Below are 22,102 nucleotides of genomic sequence, written 5' to 3' on the forward strand. Positions count from 1 at the left end.
AACAATACCAACCAACCAGAGCTCCCAGGGTCTAAACCACCAGCCTGGGAGCACATAGGGAGGGGCCCATGGCTCCAGCTGTGTATGTAGGGGAGGATGACAGTGTCAGGCATAGGGGGGTGAGGAAGTCCTTGGTTCAGTGAAGGCTGGATGCTCCAGTGTGGGGGAAATCGTGGGTGGGGAGGTGAGAGTGGGAAGGTGAGTGGGAGAATATCCTCATAGAAGCAGGAGGAGGAGTGATGATATAGGGGTTTCCTGGGTGGGGTAGGGGGAAAAGGGGATTACATTTGAAATGTAAATAAAATATCCAATAAACAAATTTAAAAAATAAATACACAGTTTGTAAATTAAATTCAGTTTAATTGACCCAAATATAACTTAAATATCATTAAATATTATTTAAGCAAGTTTATGTTTAAAATTATTAAAAGCATCACTCTTTAGATATCATAATAAATAACTGTCACACTGCCCTTGGGGAACGTCAGGGTAAAATACATAAGATTTTTCTGGAACTCTCAGCCTCCACATGAAGGTTCAAGGATGCTGCGTTCGAGACTTCTGATCCAAGTGGTTTATGTAGTCTTTAACCCACTTCTCCTGGGGGTCAGCACAGATCTCCTTATCCAGTACGGTCCTGAAGCTGTGGGGGAGAAGACATGGTTAGACAAGGTGCTCTGAGCGTTCTATTCAGAGCATGGTCTATTGGTCCTAGGCCTCTTCTACTCTTCCACTGATGAAGAGGCAGGAGAGAAGATTGGGAAAGGTTAAAGAAAGACTCTGGAAGAAGCTCTGTTCTTGCTCTCCTAGCTGAATGTCTCCAGTCTCCTGGCTAAATGAATTGGGTGCCATCTCTCCCAACTGATGGAAAAGTGTGGATTCTCCAGTGGGCTTAGTTTTCCTAGGTGAGGAGGAGATCAGATCTGTAAGATGCTGTATCTGTTTGACTTAAGACCGTGAGTCCAGACTTCTCTCACTTGCTCCTCAGACAGGAGATTAGTATGGAGTGGTGGGCATGGCCAACTTACATCACAGCTTCCCAGGGACACTGGCTGCTTGTGATTCTCCTGTAGCTCTTCAGCCTCCAGACCTGGATCTTCTGCTTAATGACATTATAACAGCAGGCGACTGGGGTGAACACCGCATCTGAAAATAATTTTGAAAACAAAGCGACAGTTAGGAGATAATGCAGGGTGCTCTCACAAGGGAAGGAAGAATGCTGGATTGTACCTAAGAGTTACAGCTCCCATCTTCTGTAACTAGAGCCCGGTCATAGAATATGACAGAATATGTCCTTGCTGTTAGCTATGTATGAAAAAAAATCTCATCAATTTCTGACACAGGCAAAGGCGTTCTAAGAACTTGTTGTCTACCACCTTGCTGCTGTGGGCCTAGAGTTTAAGAAGCCTCTTCAGTATCCACATGTGGCTGCTGTTCTTGAAGGCACTCTGGACCAAGACCCCAAAATTCTTCTTCAAGCCATCATATCTGTCACTCCTCTATTGCTGAGATGTCCTTCTCACCACAGAGCCACTTCTGGGTCACCTCTCCAAACAAGGAGAGGACAGTATCTGTAGCAGCTGCATTCAGCATCTTGTCCCAGAGCTAGTGTCATGAGACATCACAGGGACAGGCTTCAGTGCTCTGAGCATTTGGTTCTGGCTCACTGTGTCGCTGATACAATGACTCTTTTTAATTCCTCTCGTAACCTGAGTCTCTCCGTCTTCAAAACTGCAGACCATGCAATGGCTCTGGAATGTGCTGAGAGATTGGGAAAGGAGAAGAAGCCTTACCTGGTCCAGCCCACACCTGTGGGCTAATGGTGGCAGCTATGAGCAGGAGGCATAGAAGTGTGGAGATCTTCATGTTGAGGTCAAGGGCTTTGGAATGAAAGCTGGAGGAGTCAGGAGCCAGTGTCTCTGCTCCTCTGGAAGTTCCATCTGACTTTTATAAGCAGCATGAAGCCTGGCAGGATCCTACAGAAGGAAGGATGAAGTAAGATCCTCAGGACTGTGCTGAGTAGGCACCAGGACCCCAGGGGTGATTTCCTCTCAGCCAGAAGGAAGCTGTATGGTTTCTGTCTACTGCCAGTTTAGACTGTGAAACAGAGGCGGAAAGGTATTCAGCTGAGGCTAGCGATATGAGAGAAGTGACCTCACTGGATAGGGGTTCTCATTTCTTTGAAATGGAAAAACATCTTTACAGAAAAAAAAAAGAAAGGAAACTAGAAGTCACAGTGGAGTAAAGAGAGGCCAGGATCTGCCTCTTGGAGGGTGTCAGGAAGTTGGAAATAATGCTACGTCTGCCTCTGGCCTTTATTACACAAGGCCACTGCCATTCTAAAGCAGATGGACTCCTCAGAACTCAGTTGGTCTCCAAATAACCCTGAAGAAGTGACAAGGTCATTCTTCAGAGTTTGCCAGCCATCTCTTTCTGTTGCTCATTCTTCTCTTCCTTCTGTTACCAAATTATATATGTTAGGTTTAGCCTTGTACATGCTAGGCATGTACACTACCACAAGCTAGGCATGTGCACTACCACATGCTAGGCATTAGCTCACTACTACAACTGCATGACTCTCTCTCTCTCTCTCTCTCTCTCCCTCTCTCTCCCTCTCTCCCTCCCTCTCTCCCCCTCTCTCCCTCTCTCTCTCTCTCTCTCTCTCTCTCTCTCTCTCTCTCTCTCTTCCACTTTTCTTTTGAGATAGGCCTCACTTAATTGCCCAACAAGTCTTGAACTAATTTTGTAGAACAGGCTGGCCTTGAACTTGTGATCTTGATTTTCCAGATAGCTGGGCTTATAGAATTGCCTCATTATGTTTAGCTTGTTGTCTGAAAAATCTCAAAGTCCTAGAGTCTTAGAGTAGTGGGTAGAGTACACACTGATTCTGTAGTTGATGTGATTTTAGGTGGGTGGGATCCTGCGGTGAGGGAGATGATGCAGTGGAAGTATTCCACAGCGGAGTTGATTCTGTGGTGTGTGGCATCTTGCAGTGAAGAGGATCCTGTAGTGCGTTCAAGATCTTGCAGTGGGTGGGGGCGGGGTCCTCCAGTTGTGGGAATCCTTTAGGGGAGGATCCGGCAATGGGTATCATTCAGTAGGTGAGATCTGCACTGGGAGGGGATGATCTTGTAGTGAAGAGATCTTTAGTGGGAGTGTCCTGCATTGGGAAGGGCCTGCAATGGAGGGAAACTTGCAGTGGAGTTGATTCTGCAGTAGGTGGTTCTTCCCAAGTGAAATCCTTTGGAGATGATTTCATGAAGATTCTGGAATTTTGGGTCTGTTTGCTAATAGCTTCCAAGCCACTTCACTACATGCCGTGGAGGAGAGGTCGCTGGAAGATATGAAGGGAAGCCAGGTTGCAAATTACTGACCTCATCTGTCTCCTCTCACCACTCACGCTCCCTCACTGCTGGAATCATATATTACAGCACTTCCAGGCTGGCTCATTTCACTAAGTGACATTACAAGTTATGTTCCTCTATGACAGCCTTACACATTAATAGCTCACTCACTACTTTTTGAAGATTAAATTATGCTTTCTTGTGGCAAAATATGTATACCATGAAATTATATTCTTAACCATGAAGTAAGCAGTTCACATGGACTTGCAATCAGCCTGCATGACTCTATTTGTCAATCAAATTCTATGTTCAATAAGCCACCCCCATTCTCACCTGCTCCCTGGTCTTAGCCATTGCCCATCCCCCAACAGCAAACACCGTTACTTATTCCTTCTGTGATTTCAACTTTCTTACCTCAAGTAAGCTTACATATAACTTATTTAAATTTTCTTCAACTGTGTTATTTAACTTAGTACAATGCCCTCAGGGAGCTTCTGTGTTGTTGCTCATATCGTAATTGCTCCTTTTCTTGTAGGCCTTGTAAGATTCCCACACTCAGTGTATATGACATGGCGGGTGCGCTTATCCATTCACGAACCGAACACTCAGCTTCTTTTCAGGCTTCAGTCGTAAATAATCCTTCAACTGCCTGGGTGGGCACGAGTCTCACCAACACCCGCTTTCAATTTCTTTGAGTAAACATGCAGAAGTGGTATTGCTGAATTCTATGGTAATCGTGTTATTTGTTTATTTTGAGGCACTAACTGCCCTCCTTTCCCACAGAGCTGTTCTCCTTGACAGTCTCAGCAGCCACACACAAGGTTCCATTCTCTCCACATCATTGAGACACTTGCTACAGTCTTCTCTAGTAGACATTTTAGTAGACGGGGAGTAGCCAGCCATCATGACATTTGTTTCCGTTTTTTGTAGTGTTTACTGGTGATGAGCTTACTGTGGACTTACCAGTATTTGTATACTTTCCTTGGACAATTGTTTGGTCCATGTTTGACTGAAGTCATTAATTTCCGTAGAGTTGCAGATGTTCTCTGTTCTGGCTACAAATTAATTACGAAATGCAAGCACGTCTTCCCTTTTCCCAGATTGCCTTTTCATTTTGCTGATACTATCCTTTGATGCCGAAAACCTTTTTAGTTACCTCAAAGTTTAACTTCTGGTTTTTTTCTCGTCACCCATGACTTGAGAACCATAGTCAGAAATTCATTGTTAAGTCCAGCATCTTGAAGCTTTGTCCTCTGTTGACTTCTAAGTGTTTTGTTGTTCTGGATCTTAAATCACATCTTTGATATGTTTTGAGTTAAGTATCCATATGGTGCTGGGAAAGGGCCCAAGTTTATTCTTCTGCATGAGAATATCCAGTTTTCCCAAAACTATTTCTTGGAGGGAAACAATTGACTACTCTTGACATTCTTCTTAAAAACCCTTGAACCATTTGGCTGGAATTTATTTCTGGGACCTCTGTCCTGCTTCACTGGTCTGTGTTTCATGTTGTGCCAACACCACACTGTTTTGGTTACTGTGAATTAGTAGTGGATCTTGGAATTTGAGAATATAGGCACTATTTAGGGTTCATTGATATTTTAGGTGTATTTTAGGATGTGGCCATCTGTTTCTGCTGAATGTGTCAATGGGATTTGAGTCTGTAGATGGCTGTAGGATGTATTTATATCTTAACAAAATTGTCCTCTGACCCATGAACCTAGGATGTATTTTCTTTCCCTCGAGTCCTCTTTATTTTATTTTAAGCTATGTTTGCTAACTGTTGTACGGTCCTAACATCTTCCTTCATTCTTAATTGTCTCTTTTTTGAGACTATTGTGAATGTAATTGCTTTCAAAATTCACTTTCAACCATTCATTGCTGCCGTAAAGAACTTATGTGGAACTTGTGTAGGTGACTTTTAAGAACTCTCTGCATACAAGTCCTCTTTTAGATAAACGTTTTTGCTGATTATCTCTTCCAATCTGTGACTTGTCATTTGTTCAACAGCATCTTTCATAGAGTGGAAGATTTCATTTTATCAAATCTAATCGATCAGAGGTTTGCTTGTGGTGTGTACTTTTGATGTTGTGTCTATCAAGTTAATACCAAATACACTCACCTATTTTTTTCAATTTTATCTTCTAGAAGTCATTTCTTTATTGACTGAGGATTTCATACATGTATACCATTTGATCATGCCCACATCCCGTTTCCTACCTTGCAATTATCCACCCTCCCATCCCTACCACTACTGTCTCCTCCCAGTTTCATATGTTTTCTGTCTTTTAAAACCCACAGTGCGCACACAGTGCTGTGTAGTCTGAATTTTAAGCAATAGATACATTTATGTCTGTGATTCACCTCACATTAATTTCTGTGAAAAGCTTGAGGTCTATGTTTGGATCCATTTTCTTATTGTGTGTTCACCCAGTTGTTACAAATCCATTTGCTGAGAAATCTCCATTGAATTGCCTCTGCTGCTTTCTAAAGGCAATTTGTGTGGATTTATTTCTGTCCCATTGATTTATTTTCTATTATATCATCAGTCCCATGGCATATTGGTGACTGTAGCCCTGTGGTAAATCTCAAAGTCAGGTAACGTGAGATCTCTGACTTTATTCTTCAGCGTTGCATGAACTCATCTGGCTGCTTTGCCTCTCCGTATAAACTTTAGAACCACTCTGTCAATATCCATCAAAGAACTTGATGAGATTTTGGTTGAAATTGTGTTGAATGAAGAGGTCAGCTGGGGAGGAGCTTGGAGGCTGACAGTGTTGATTGACTCTCTCACCTGAACACAGAGATCTCTCCATTGGCTTACTTTTTCTCTCTCACAGAGGTTTGTGGCTTTTCTCATGATGCCATCCATTTTTCCTATGGTTAAGTCCTATGTACATGATTTTTAGTGGTATTATAAATGATAAAGTATCATTAACTTCCTGTTCATTTGTGACATATTGGAAGGCTATTGAATCTCACATCATAACCTCATATTCTGCAACCTTTCTATGATCAGAAATCAAGTGTAAGAGTGTTGTACCGTTGTTGATTCTTTGTGATTTTCTGTAAAAGACAATCATGTTGCTCTTAAATGAAACTTAGCTTCTTCCTACTAGTGCACTTTTTGTTTTCTTGTCTAGGCTAAGGAGTCAGCCAGGACTTCCACTGATGTGGTGCTGCAGGGGTGAGACAAGATATACCCTCTATCACTTTTCTACTTATGTTTTGAGATAAGGTTTCTTCATTGAATCTGGTTCACCTGGCCAGGAGGGACCTGGGTGCCACCTGTCTCTACTCTCCTCCTGAAATTCTGCATTCCAGACCCATGCCACCATGCCCCTGCTTCTTATGTGGGTACCAGAGATCTTAACGCAGTCACTCATACTTGAACAGCAAGCACATGTCCAGCCAACTGTCTCCACAGCCTTTCCTACACAGAGTGAATTGCACTATTGAATCTCACATCATAACTTCATATTCTGCAACCTTTCTATGTTCACTAACTGTAAGAGTGTTGTTGTTGGCATATAACTTTTATACATGCTGTTGGGTACTATCTTCTAAACTTTTGCTGAGGCAGTCTGTGGTTGTGTTCCTGGGTACCAGGTGTTATCTTCTGCTGGCCTGTGATGTCCTTCTGTTGTGACCTGTCATCAGCTTATGTTAGGTCAGGAAGAAAGCCAGGTGGCAGCAGCGTTAACTCCCCCTGCCTTGTAGGCCCAGAACAGCTGTCTTCCTGCCCCCGGGTTGTAAATTTGCAAATGTTCTCCCTGTTTTTAAGTTTTTGAACAATCTGTTGGACAATTATTTGTTACTTAAATATTAAGTAGAGTCCACTAATATACCTATCTTGGAGGTCTTGGTTCTTTATGGGTGGGAGAATTATTGTTTATCTGACTCCCTATATGATATAGTGAAAACTGGCTATCTCTTTTTTCCTTGTGTGAGCTTTGGTAGTGGGTATTTAAAGAAATTGACCTTTTCTCTAAGCTCCAGAATTTGGGTGAAGAGTTCCTCACACCTAATATCTTTATTGTCAACAGTGTCCAGAAGCAAGGCGTGGTAGTGATGGCTCTTCTTGTGTTTCTGAGAGTAGTAACTTGTACCTTTGGTTTCTTGTGGTTCTCCTACTTGTAGATTTGTTGATCTGTTTTGGGCTCTTTGTAAATGTTGGGCTTTGGTTTTATTGATTTTCCTCTTGTTTCCCTATTTTCTGCTCTCGTTTTTCTTTCTTTCCTTCAGCCTCTGTGGCTTTTATAGTTACTTTTCTCCTTCTTTTGCCTTTGTCAGGTGGAAGCTTGCACTGATCATTTTAGATTGTTCTGATTTTCTGTTTCCACTCAACATTACACACTTCCTTGTGGTTACTGCTTTCACTTCATCTAACAAATTTTTGCTACTTTGTGTTTTCTGCTTTGTACAAGATATTTTCAACCTTCTCTTGAGACCACTTCCTGGATTGATGAGTTATTTAGAACTATGATGTTCAATCTCCAAGTATTTGGAGACTTTCTATCTTTCTTATGTCGACCTTTAATTTAATTCTATCATGGTGGGGAAGTATTTGTTAGGTAGTTGCTATCCTTCTGCATTCAGCAAACACGGGTCTTCTTGTAAATGTTGCACACTTGTTAAAAATAATGTGTGGTTTGTTTTCAGTCTTTATTGAAGAAAACCTTCTCTAAACGTCAGTTAGAATCACATTAAATCCAGATGATCAGTGATGTTGTTCAGGTCATCTAGCCCTGATAACTGTCCTCCCAGATCTGCAAGTGACTAAAGAGGATGCAATCAAGCCTCACCTGTCATGTGGTTGGCATCCTTCATTAATTGTGGGAAATTCTCAACTGCTAAAGTTTCACATGTTTTCCTTCTCCCCCATCTCCTTTGGTATCCCCACTATGTGTATGGAATATCCCATTTTATCTCCTCTACAGTTCTGTATATTTCTACAGGCCCGTCCCTATGTTTGCTGGTTCATTCCTTGGCTCTGTCCATTCTGCTGACAAGTTCACGGATGGTGCTGTTACTTTGTGTCAGGGTGTTTTGATCCTTGGGGCATATTTTTTTTTATTACTGTTTCTCTTTCTCTGATGACATTTTCTTAGCTTTTGCAACTTTAAGCTCTTACCATATTGCTCACAGTTACTGTAAGTTCTCAATGTGATGATTTCAGATTTTTTTTCTGCTGCATCTTCATCAGATTCCCTGGCTCGCTTTTTTATCCCTAGTCTGTGTATTTTTTGTCTTTTGTTATGTTTGTGATGTTTTGTTGAAGTCAGGCACAGAGCATTGGGTGATAGGAAATGAGGTTAGTCAGTCTGTAGAGTTTTTGCAATCCTCTGGCATCTGTAGACATGGAAAGGCATGCTTATGTCTTAGTCACTGACTGCTCTCCACCCATACCCTTGACACTTAACCCTTTTCTACTTTTAGGGGGCTTGCTGAATGGTCTGATTGGGTGTTTCTATTCCCTGTGTAGATAAGGTTCTAGGAAAACAACTTTCCTTTGGAACTAGTAGGGAACGCAAACCTCAGCACATATTTTTTTATTTTTATTGATTAAGAATATATATATATATATATATATATATATATATATATATATATATATAATATGTTTTAATAAATTCTGTCCCCATGCCCTTCCTTCCAAACTCCTCTGTCTCCACTACCATGTTTACTTCCCAGTTTCATGTTTTCTCTTCTTTTTTTTGAGCCCATGGAGTCCACTTAGTGCCATCTGTAAGTGAATGCATGTAGGGCCAGCTACTGGAACATGGGTAGCCTCTCATGGGTGGCATGCTCAAAGAAAACTGACTCCTTCTTCCAGCAGCCATAGATCCTCAGCTAGGGGTAGGACGTGCAGACTGACTTGGTCTTGTGTGTGCCAGTGTTAGTTTATATGTCCAAACTCCCCCTTGTATCTCTGTAGTAGTCCACTGGCTTTGGCTCTTACCATTTGCCAGCTCCTCTTCTGAAATGATCCCTGTGACTTGGGAATTGGAGATGTGATGTAGGTGTCATATTCAGGACTCAGCACTCCATAGTCTTATTCTCTGCATGTTGTCCATTTGTGGGTGTCTTAGTTAGGATTTTACTGCTGTGAACCAACACCATGACCAAGACAACTTTATAAAGGACAACATTTAATTGGGGCTGGCTTATAGGTTCAGAGGTTCAGTCCATTATCATCAAGGTGGGAGCATGGCAACATACAGGCATGCAAGATGTGGGAGGAGTTGAGAGTTTTACATCTTATTCCAAAGGCAAACAGGAGAAGACTGGCTTCCAGGCAGCTAAAAAGAGGGTCTTAAAACCCACTCCCACAGTGACACATTTCCTTTCACAAGGCCACACCTACTCTAACAAGACCACACCTCTAAATAGTCTCCCCTCCCTGGGCCAATCATATTCAAATCACTACAGTGGGTTTTGTGTTAATCAATATTGTAAATGTGACTTATTTGCCTGATGTAATTGTTATTTCCAAGACTTATCTCTTCTGTTAACCTAGGCGTAGTTCTGGATGCTTCTAGTCTCCTTACAATCTAATTTAGACCTAGAATGTTTTCAGTGTCCGAGACTTGCTACTGAATAAGCTCACCCTTACTAGTTTTTTTCTGGACTCTGGCTGGCTGATTCAACTTAGCTGTTCTTGCTCAAAGTCCTTTCCAAGCTGACTGGTTCAATCTGGCTTCTATCTCAGCCTCTGAATTGCTCTATTTGACCTCAAACTAACTCTGGTAATTTGTTCTAATCTTTTGGCTCCTTCTAATTTTTGGCTTGTTCTGTCTTTATAAGTGTCTAGCTTGCTCTCTCTCTATAACCTATCTCCGTACAACTGTCTTGGTAAAACCGCCTTCTCCTCCCTCCCTCTCTCCACTGTTCTATTAAGTAGCTTCCCTTTCCTCTCTCTCCTTGTCAGAGTTGGGCAGATCCTATTCAGTCAGCTCTTTCTCTGATTCGTCACTTTGTCTGCCATTCAATTAGACATCATTGTCAAACATGAATGCTTCTGTCTACAAACTAACTTTCTCTTCATAGTTTAGGGTTAAAGGGATGTGTTAAAAGCATATCTATATTCCAACCACAGCCACAGGGATTAAAGATGTGTGCACAGAGCTGAGCCACATCACAACTAGAAACAGATATCAGTAAATAACACAGTCTTGGGGTTTGCAGTGTGATCAAATATCCTGCAACACATCCTCTGCTGCAAAAAGAAGCGTCCCCAGTGAGAGCTCAGAGGTATGTGCATCTATGGGCATAAAGATCAGCCTTTAGAAGCCGATTAAATTCTACGTCCACTTAGAAGCAAGTTCTCCTCTAGGATCCATGACTTACCTACCCAGTCTCAGGGTTTTGTCCCTTTTTAACAGTGCCAGGCGTAAGTTCTGTCTTTTGGAGAAGATTTTAAATCCAATCAGAAAGAGGTTGGTTACCTCCATAATATCCGTACCACTTCTGCACAGGTGTGAAAAGATTTTGTCAGGCCATTCATTACTGCAACTTTCAGGATTCATATTTGAGCCAAACTAATAATTAACTGTTCTTTCTGAGCATAGTACATAGAATCTTCTAACTATTTTTTTTTCTTCAGAATGGCAGCATTTCTTCTGCATATATTTTGAAATGGACATTTCCCTCTGTCCCTGCTAGAACCATGAGAGAATATTTGTGTGATTTCACCCTGTAAACCTGGTAGAGCCCCTAGACATGAAGTTTATTTGAGGGCTTGGGACTCGCTTCCTCATCCGGTGGGGAATTAGCTCCTATACAATTCCATTTTTAAGACCCAGAAGTTTGCTAGCTGAAGCTCAACCTCCTAACAGGTCGTTTTGGCTGTTGACTCCTCCTGGCAAGCTGTGGTTTTGTGTCCATCCTTGTTCTGGTTGCCTTGAAGAGCTCTGGCATTTCCAAGAATTGTCAGTCTTCAGTTGATTCAACATTTTTTTTTTTTTATTCGATGCTAGTGGTTCCTCCAACTTCTTTCTAAGGAGAGAAGTTGGAAGTCACAGGAAATCATATCATATGTTGTTTTCCTTTCTTTAAGTTCCTTAGTAGAGCATCTATGCAAATTACTTGCCAGTTTTTGATATGTACTCAGTCAGTTTCTTACTGATTGGCACAAGAATACTTCGGATTGACTTTCTCTATTAGACTGAGCACCACAAATGCCTCCTTTCAACCTGAGGAGTTTCCTTTTAACAATGCCTTTCACCAAGCAGAACTTTTCAACAGCAATGCAGTTCATTTTACCCCATTTCCCTGGCACAGCTCTTGCCTTTTGTGTAATTTCTGATCTGAGATCTCATATTCTCAGCCTGCACATTAAGACTTCTGAAAAAACATTAAGTATGCTCCAATAATCTTGAACTTTAAATGCTCCATAAAGGTCTATATACATCAACACAGTACAATTAATTTATTCATTTTCCATAGACAGGAATTATGAGATTGTCTTTTTACTGTTATAAATAGCATGCATGACAGAGCTGATACAACATTATCATTCATGTCTCCATTTAATTCCACAGCTAAGGGATTAATAAATCAAATGTGTGGATATTGTAAAAACCTCTTATTCGGATGATTACATTGTTGGAAAGCTTGCCCCGACACTAAAATATGAGTCAATTAGTCTTAAGAATGTTGGGCAGCTGTGAAGAAGACACTTATTAGTTAAAAGGTGAAGTTAACCTGTGCTAATAGAGGTCACAATGGTGGTTTCTGTTGTAGGAGCCTGAAGTATTAATGTCGTAGCTCTCCAATTAAGTAGAGATAGTAACAATGAGATTGTATCAGCTTTACCAGAAGGATTGTTTGTAATTATGTTGTGAGCTGAGCAGTGGTGAAATTAGTTGCTTATGCGTGTGAAATTCATAGAATGGTGCCTTTAAAATACCGGTATCTCCATCTCTCAGTTATACTCTGATAAAAAAAAAGTACAGATAATTTACATAGATTTTATTTGCTCATTTAAGATACAAATTTATTTATTTAAATTATTTCTCCATATGTATATGCAAAAAAAGTGTACAAGGAGACGAGAAGAGGATGTTGTATCCTCTGGAGCTAGTGTATCAGGAACTGAACTCAGATCTTATATAACACCATATATATTCTATATAACTATGCAGTTGCCCTTAACTGCTAATCCATCTCGGAAGCCTTTTCACAGAAACATAACCAGTAATTCTTCTAACCAGAGAGGAATTGGGGATGTTGTAGCAGATTGCTTTCTAGTCTGTGGCAATGCCAGGTGTGTCCTGTGGGTCAGATTCCATAGAGGTGTGTTGGCTTACAAAAAAGATTTATGTATTTTTTTTTTTTAACTTAGAAATCAAGTTGGTGTCTTACACAGTGCCACAAGAGCTTCAGTAGTCTTTTCTGGGATGCCATAAGCAGGCAGCATTAATAGGCATGGGAAAGAGAAAGGGCTGGTGAAATGAAAAAGGATTCATTGCTAAGCAACTTGAGATTAGTCATAATTTAGTCAATAATTTTCCCAGTATGCCTAAGGCAGTCTTCTTAACTTTGATATAAAGGATTACATTCTGACAAGTTTAGTGATGACAGAGAGTCCTCAAGTATGTGTCAGCCTTAGAGACTGGTAAAGAATGGCCAGAAAGTGCTGTAGAAAAATGAAGAGACGACAATTAATTCTTAACTTGAGTTACTGAATAGGATGCTGTGATTGACAGACACATTTAGGTCTGTTGTGGGCACAGTGGCAGACAATGGTACTGCCTATGTAGTTGCCACTCCTGGTTTGAATACTTTTCAAGACTCTGGGCATTTTTCAGAGCAGTGACTTTTATCAGCTGTGAGAAAAACAGAATATCAAAGGGCTCAAAGTCTGGATTCAGTTACTAGGAAATCCGGTTAAAATTCTTACTGAAATTTAGGGTCAAAGCCTGGGACTTGGCAGCCCTCTAATAAACTAGGTTCAGACATTTTCTTAGAATTTTGATTGCTTTAAAGAGACACCATGACCAAGGCAACTCTTATGAAGGAAAGCATTGAATTGGGGGAAGCGTTAGGTTCAAAGGTTCAGTCCATTATCATAAAGTTGGAAGCATGGCAGCATCCAGGCAGGCAGAGTGCTGAAGGAGCTGAGAGCTCTACATCTTGTTCTGAAGGCAAACAGAAGACTGTCTTCCATGTGGCTAAAAGGAGGGCCTCAAAGCCCACCCCCATAGTAATACACCTCCTCCAACAAGGCCACACCTCCTAATACTGCCACTCCCTGGATCAAGCAATTCAAACCATCGCAGGCACACACCCTCAGTAGTCCAATTAACAACACAGTTAATAGTGACAAGCAGTAAAAGAAGATTTACTCACTGGGCAACTCAATCATTGGAAAGATGTCTAGTCAAGCCCACCTTTGGGGTTTTAATATGAACTTTAGATACAAATAGAAGGCCAGAGAGAGAACAGTCCAGGTCAATGTGTGAACCTACCTGTCATTCTTGTGTCAACTCCAGTTCTCTGCAGGTAACCTGACACACTATAAGCCATTTTTTTTTTCAGGAGACAAGTACCCCTCCTGGCAGGGCCCAGGATCTCAGCCTTTTCCTTTGCCTGCATGAGATACCTGGAGAATTTTCTCTTTCTAGCAATCTAATATTTTAACAGTCTGATAGGCCAAGGGCAGGACTATTTAGAGAATCTCTTTAGAGTATCTTTTTTTTCCTATCAGGATAGTAATATTATCTATGTCAGAGAATGCATGTAACTTCTTTATATTTAATGCTTTTAATCTTCTTGTACAGCAATGGGACTCACTGTGACTATTAAATTATCTGATGTCAAAACTTGCTTTGAAGAATAGGGATCAGCACACTAACTGTAAGCCATAGCCTGATAAGTATATATACATATATTGAAAGAGAGAGCCCAAGCCTACCTAAGAGAGCCAGCTGTAGTTGGATAATGACAGAATGTCTCCTAGAAGTGAGCAAGTGAGGTCTTGGGATGCTACCATGACCCAGAGGCAGGACTTTCAGGAGGCTTGTAAGATATAGGAGTTGTATCCTAGTGTTGATGGACACTATGGGCAGTAGGATTCTAGTTCTGTGAGCAGTTTGTATCTGTCAGTTCTTGAGCCCCTTAGATTATGCAACTTCCCTCTCTTATTTTTAAACAGAATTCAAGGAATTCCAATACAAGAAGTGGAAATGAAACTTAAGCCATGCGAATTGTGGAACGGTTCTGTCCAGGGCCCTAGATTATTCCCAGGTGGCTTTCCAATCTTGAATTGAGATCAGAAACAATTATCTGGAAAAAGCAATGGGCACGATTAGGAACTGAGACAGATTCTGACTTGGGTCTCCTGGAAATCATGCTTTCCTTTTTGATGTTCAGCTCCTTCCTCGTTCTCCATTCTCAGTGCTCACAGTGCTACAGAATGAGTTGAAGGAGGCATTTGTCCTTATTCAACTCTTCACCCTTACAAATGAGAGAAAGAATGAGACAGATGAAATGATTTGCATTAGGCTGTATAGCTGCACCATGACAAACAAGTGTCACCATGTGACACCAATTAGAAAGGAAGAAACAGACAGAAAATTATAATATGGTTCCCAGGAAGCTCAAAGACCAACCATTCAGTGCATTAGTGCCCAGACCTGCCAGTAACATGAGGATGTCCTGGGCAAGTATTGATAATGTGTTGGGATTGATTAGCCATACCAAATACAGAGACAGTTTATTGAGATTGTGTCTGGAATTTTCTGGTTTTAAAGTGCTTTGTGTGACTGGGTAACTTTTAATCAAGACCAATTTTAGAGTCATTGAGCTAGTTCAAAGTTCCAATTTATCACTAGATGGAAGCCAAGGAAATGAAACAATTTCTTCAAAATCACTGTGACAATTGGGTAAAAAAGACTCAGCCCCAGACTCAAGGATGGATTATTATGCTCAATTGGGCACTGGGCCTCCTAATTTGTTCCCTGGTTCCTGGCAAATTCTTTGTTCTTGTGGGATAATTTACAGCTATCAGTTCATGTGACAAGGACAAGCAATCCTGGGTCTCAGTGGAAGAGAAATGATTTCAAGGAAGCTTGCTTGACGTGTCTTAACAAAAGAGAGACATAAACAGATTCTACTGGGCTTAGGGAACACACGGGCCTTCTTTAATCTCCTCAAAACTAATCTTGCCCAGCAGAAGGAATCTTCTGATGACTTGACATGACTTGCCCAGCTGTACCTAGACAATCAAGTGAGCATACAGAAACAACAGCTGGCATGTGGTTTAATGAAAAGAGAAGAACCAGGAAAAACACCACAGTGGGGGTGCCCAGGAACTTCTGAGACTACATATTGCATAAGTTATATGGTAATGTTCCATTCATTCTTCTGTTGAATCAGCAGGATGTAACCCTGAAGTATGTTTGGGATAAAGGCTGAGTATGAGAGGTGCACAGACTCTTTTATTATGACAACAAAGAGGTTATCTGGGTGTCAATATGTATCTAGTTGCTTCTGGGTCTTTACACACGTTATGGTATGTGCATGGATGCCTCTGACCATCTCTTTAACATTATTAGTGGTTGGATATATTTGCCATGCATCTGTCTTCCTTAGTGCCTTGACACTGTGAATTTCAGGTATTGTACTTCACCCACTTGCTAGTGAGAATGAGAGCTTACAGGAAAAGAGAGAGCTGACTTCCTTCTTCTATGTCCTTTATATAGGTTGCCAGCAGAAGTGTGTGGCCAGTTTAAAGGTAGATATTCCCACCTTTCAAATATAGATTAGAAGTCTTCCCGTTTCAAATGATTTAATCAAGAGAGAAAAATCACTCACAGATATGCCAGACAATTGGGTTTCAGTTAATTATAGATATAATCAAGTTGACAACCAAGAATAGCCATCACAGGGAATTTAAGGAATAAAATAAAGATTTAATGTACCAGGCAAAGTCAGAGTCAGGGGGTTGTCATATAACAGAGCAGCTAGATCTCTGGTTGTTCTGGTCAGCTCTGCCTGTAGTGGGACGAGGGTGTAATATGTTTGACATGGTATAGCATTCCATGGTTGCCTCTGATTGAGGTTCCTTATCAATAGATATCTCCAGACACCATGGGCATGTGAAAGACATAGAAACATTTGTTCCAGTTCTTAATGACACCTGCCCAGAGTGGCATTTGTTAATTCATCTTTTATTTACTGAAGTAAGCCATGAGTGCTTGTATGTCTTTGGCATGGAAGCCTAGTCCCGTCAAATGCGCAGAGCGAGAACTGGCACTGCTAGGAACCTTCCCTCATCAGGCCCAGTTGTTGAGTGTTAGCATGTCACCTCAGCAGCTGTTGAGCCTTGCGCAGAAGTGTTCAGGAATATACCCTGTGACATTCTCAGGCTGCACAATTTCTAATACTTCACACTTAAAGACCTGCTCATTTAGATTTTGTTAAATTTTAATGTGAGGCAGAGTGGTGCATCTAAATAGCTTCATAACATTTAGTGCCCTCTGCAGCATTCTAAATAAAATATATTTTTGTTATTTTTGTCAAGACAGAAAAGGAACCCATAACAATCCCATAATCTTGCAATTGACTTTTATCTAAATGCCAGGCTATTATGCTAATGATTATGATACCGAGTTATCCACATTAGCTTAGTAAAATGGAAATGACGATAAAGCTCTCAGTGGGCACAGGTGTTAATTGGTACTTAGGGTGATATTTTATTTAATTATTTATGAAAATCACAAACTTATGAGGGTTGGAAATATAACTCAGTGATTGCCTAGCATGCATGAGGTTCTGGATTCCATGTCCATTTTTACATAAACCAGGCATGGTGGACTGAGTGTAAGCCCAGCACTTGTGAGGTGAATTCAGGACTATAGAAGTTCATTATTCTCAGCCACACAGAAAGCTTCAGGCCGGTAGGAGACCCTGTCTAAAGAAAAACAAAACACCAACCAACCAACCAAACAAACAAACAAACTTTATAAGGCAAACATCCTAGTGTCTGTCAGATATTATGAAGGATTTATTGGCTACTCAAGTTTCACATCATATTATGGAGTCATTCTTATTATATATTTGTCATTGCATTTTTAATACAAATACAGTAGACTATTTGATTTAATAGTGTGTATTTGTTACAGTTTGAATGTGAAACAGTCTTCATAGGCCCAAGTGTTTGAACACCAGCTCCCCAGCTAGTGACATTGTTTAGGAAGTTTGTGAAACCTTTGGGACATGGGCTCTTTGGGGCAGCAGTGGGTGACTTGGGTGAAGGCCTTGACGATTATATCTGTGTCTGATTGTGACTTATTCTGTTTAGAGTTTTCTGAGTCTTGGTTCAACTGTTGTGGGAGGAGCTTGCCACACACTCTCATTGCCAAGAGCTGATCTGCCTCCCCTTTCCTGCCATTGTAGACTATACCTACTGGAACCATGAGCCAAAATAAATCCACTTCTGAAGTTGCCTTCCTCAGATCTTTTGTTACAGGGATTTTAAAAAAAGTAACACAAATTTCAGAAGCAAGCATTTTATTATATTGATATCAACATTTATTTTTATTCTATATATTCAAAGGTAAGAAAATAATCACATTAGGTCAATCATAGCACCTTGAGGTCAGTATAATTAACAGGAGTGTGTTTTATATTACATGAAATGGCAAATACATGATGTAAGTATGTTCATGTAAATACATGCAAATGCTGGTGTGTGCCAATGGCAAGTGTAGCTTGATGGCTTCCCCATCCATGTGCAGCTTCAGGATTCACAGCAGAGACCTTCTGCACAAATGAGCATCACTGAGAGAATGGTCCTGGTGTCCATAGATGCCAAGTAACTCCATTTTAGCTTTGAGGTTTTAAAATGATTTCTTATCTCCTCTCAATCTCTTAGGTCTCTGCAGCCACACACAACTGAAGGCTGGAGCTGTCCCCTTGCTGAGCTCTGGAGGCTGTGGTCCATAAAAGCCCTGTGCTCCCTCTGCCCTCCATAGTCAGTAAGTTTCTATTTATTTCCTTAATGAAGGGCACTATACTCCCATCACTTGTCTGAAGATTTGCCAAATTTCTAAGGGCAGCTTCTGAAATACTACTGAGGCCCAACTTCAAAGACACTGGAAAGACTTAATTTAATTTCCAAATGACTGCATACTCATGTAGAAAACACAAAGGATGCACAGGAACACCCAAAGCATCAAGCATATCTACATTTGGCATGAAGGACTCATCTTGGTTTGTTTGGAATACTTTGTTTTTGTACTGCGAGTGTAGTGTCTTTGGAAATACCTCTAGACTGGGCAAATAGGGACACTGTCTGTGTTTAAACATGAAGAAGGAACCTGGTAAAAGTCCACAGACCCAACTCAGACAGCTATGATGCCTGTTTAGGGAAAATCACAGAAGAAGGGAAGAAAGAATGCAAGAGCCTAAGGATGAGATGGTGTGCATTACAGTGACATGTGGATATGACACAAGCTTATCACACTCACTAACATGTTACAGTGTGGTTGCCTGTACTTATTCTGCACACAACTGGGTCTGTCAATACTGCATCATAGATGAGAGTCGGCCCATGAAGCCCCATCCCTTCTAGAGGGACTATTGACAATCCATTGTTGGCTTACTGGGGGGAAGGATGGCACTTATATCTTCAGCTGTATAGCCACAGATATATCTTCAGTGGTACTGCCACTCAGTCACCTCCCACCCACACTCAGGCAATTAACTTTAATGAAACTCAAGGTACTACACACAAAAGGAAGACAGGAAAGTAGCAGGGGGACTCATTAAAAAGAGCCATTGGAGAGGGATAGGTGGAAGAACTGGAAGTCAAAAATGACTACAACTCATTATACAAATGTATGGAGCTGTCAAAAAAAATAAAAGGCTGGGAGAAGACTGAGTCTGAATGATGTTTACGTGTGTGCGTTCTTCTCTCCTCTCCAGCTCACTTGGAATGTACGTCATATATGTGTGTATGTTCATATATACATATTGGGGAACATCATGGCATCTGTGTATGTGTGTGTGTGTGTGTGTGTGTGTGCGCGTGTGTGTGCGCGCGCGCGTGTGCGTGTGTCCAAAGAAAAGCAAACATAAATGCTTATTTTGTTTGTTTGTTTGTTTCATGCCCACTGCCATCCTCCATCTATCTCCTCTCCCCTCCTATTACCTATTGCACATTTCACGTATGACTTCTTACTTCCCTCCCATGATCATTTTTTGTTTTCCTATGACCTGCACGTTGAAAATTCTTCAATGACTTGAATTTTAAAGATTTTGGTAGTGATGATATGAGTACATGCACACAGACATATACACATGCACATATATAACCTCCAAACATGTATATAATATATTACATATACTAGAAAACATAGTAGAACACTTTGCTCTAATTTACAATAGATTGCTTTAATTTGAAAAATAACTCCTCTCTCTCTCTCTCTCTCTCTCTCTCTCTCTCTCTCTCTCTCTCTCTGTGTGTGTGTGTGTGTGTGTGTGTGTGTGTGTGTGTGTGTAGAGGTACCCACAGAGGCCAGAAAGGGGCATCAGATCTTCTGGACCCAGAGTTACGTTACAAGTGGTTTTGTGCCGCCTGATACAGGTTCTGGGACAGGATCCTGAGCCCTCATTAAGAAGAGCAAGTGCTTTTAACTACTGAGCCATCTCTTCATATGTGTATATTTTTATGTGTTTATCTTATGAATTGTCTCCCTGTCTTAGGAGCTCTGACATTTTTCTTAGTTATTTATGGAGACTTTAGAGCTTTTGTCTCTTATTTATGTTGTTTTTTGAGAACATTCTGTCACTGTATAGCAATGTAGAAGTAAGAAAACTTGAAGCATATCCCCAACCTCCGGATTTCCTCTGGCAAGAAGGAACTTAGACCCTTTAAAAATAAATCATTTGGGACCTTCCCATGATAATTGCATCACAGAACCCTGAGTCATCTTGTGAGGTTTCAGGTCAGGAATCAAGTGTCCATACACACATAGCCAGCCCAGGATGCTTGCACTGTCCTCCAGCCCAGGATGCTTACACTCATCTGGAGGAGGGACATGGAAATAGTAAGAGTCAGTTATAAGGGAGCAGGTAAGAGACTTGAGATGTAGGAACCTCTGTCATAGAGAAGCACTGTTTACTTGCTTCTTCCCCGAGCTTGCTCTGTTAACTTTTCTTCTACAGCCCAGGCCTGCTTTACAGGTATGCTCACAGGTTAGTCAAATGAAGGCACTTCTTCAGTTGATGTTTCCTCTTTCCAGCTGTGTCAAGCCAACTGTGTCCACCAAAACTGCCCACTACATGGTTTATGTGGTGTTGTGTGATACTATTCTTTTTTTAAATTGAATTAATTTTTTATGTATTCACTTTACATCCGATTTACTGTCCCCTTCCCCATCACCATCTCCCATATCTTTCTCCCATACCCCTCTCCCTTCTCCTCTGAGTGGATGGGGGACCCCTGGATATCCTTCAATCCTGGTACTTCAAGTCTCTGCGAGGGTAAGAACTTCCTCTCCCACTGAGGCCAGACAAGGCAGCCCAACTAGAAGAGCATATTTGACATTCAGACAACAGCTTTTGAGATAGACCTCATTATAATTTTTCAAGATCTACATGCAAAAGAAGCAGAACATTTGCTACATATGTTTGGGGAGGCCTAGGTCCAACACGTGTATGTTCTTTGGTTGGTGGTTCCAACCCTGAGAGTCCCAAGGGTCCAGGTTAGTTGATTCTATTGGTCTTCCTGAGGGTTCCTATCCCCTTAGGGGTTATAATCTTTCTTCATTTTCTTCCATAAGGGTCCCCAAGCTCCATCCACTGTTTGGCTGTGGGGCATGATACTATTCTTAGGATGATATGAACAAATGTCTACTCATCACAGATAGGGAACCAATGACAAACAATATAAGGGTATCACCTGAGTTCGACTTGGTGAACCAGTGAATTTTATTAGGGTTGTTTATAAGAACATGGATCAAAGTTTACTTACAGGAACAAATATGACTTAAAGGCAGCTGCATCATCCAAGCCTACCGTAGCATGGGTACTTATGAAACTTAAAAACCTTGAGAGCAATGCACAATGCCGGTAGTTCACTTAGCCTCAGGATTCTTGGCAGCTTGGTTTATCTCTGCTGCTTTTAGGCCACTTGGCTTGTCTGGGCCTCTTTAAGCCATTAAGATGAGGATGTACTCTCATCCTTCTTACAACTTACATACTCTAGGAAAGAGAGGAACTTTCTGGTCAGTTTCAGGAACTTCCTGAGCCTTTAAGTTGTTTATTTCTTGAGCTTAAGAGCTACAGTATGAAATATTTCATCTCCTTTTAGAATATCCTGTTGTTTCACCTCCTTTTTAATATCTATGTCTTATGAGCTTCTCTTCAAGATGGAAAGTTTTAATATTAGAGGAAAGTGCTGCACAATGCACAGGACATGAGAAATAGGCATGCAATTCTTTATTAATACCTCATCAGGCACGGGATTAGGCATGGTTGGAATGCTTGACATGTTATGTTGACATAACTTCTTCTATTCTTTTATGATTGATGATCATTTTTGCAATGGATTGACTCTGAGACTGGGAAATTTGAGTTCAAGAAGAGGAAAAGAGAGCAGGGCAGGGAAAAGCTTTTGAAAGCTTAGCATTGGGATAGGCAGGACAGAATTAAGATAATGCATTCTGGAGTCAGACCACCAGAAATTAGATGCCCAAATTCAGATGATTATCTCAGTTCTCTGGACCTCAGTTTCCCTAAATGCATGTGAG

General features: G+C 41.0%; 1 protein-coding gene across 1 annotated transcript; it reads right to left on the reverse strand.

The window, feature by feature from the left end:
• Window positions 1-349: 349 nt before the first annotated feature.
• LOC117711484 (C-C motif chemokine 12-like) lies at window positions 350-1,967 on the reverse strand. The gene is made up of 3 exons (XM_034507181.2): window positions 1,794-1,967; window positions 1,029-1,146; window positions 350-643 (listed from the first exon to the last, which is right to left on the reverse strand). The coding sequence occupies exons 1-3, from the start codon at window positions 1,864-1,866 to the stop codon at window positions 538-540; spliced, it is 297 nt and encodes a 98-aa protein (XP_034363072.1). The 5' UTR covers window positions 1,867-1,967; the 3' UTR covers window positions 350-537.
• Between the last annotated feature and the right edge of the window lie 20,135 nt (window positions 1,968-22,102).

This window comes from Arvicanthis niloticus, chromosome 6 (genome assembly GCF_011762505.2).
Source record: "Arvicanthis niloticus isolate mArvNil1 chromosome 6, mArvNil1.pat.X, whole genome shotgun sequence".
Lineage (NCBI taxonomy): Eukaryota > Metazoa > Chordata > Mammalia > Rodentia > Muridae > Arvicanthis > Arvicanthis niloticus.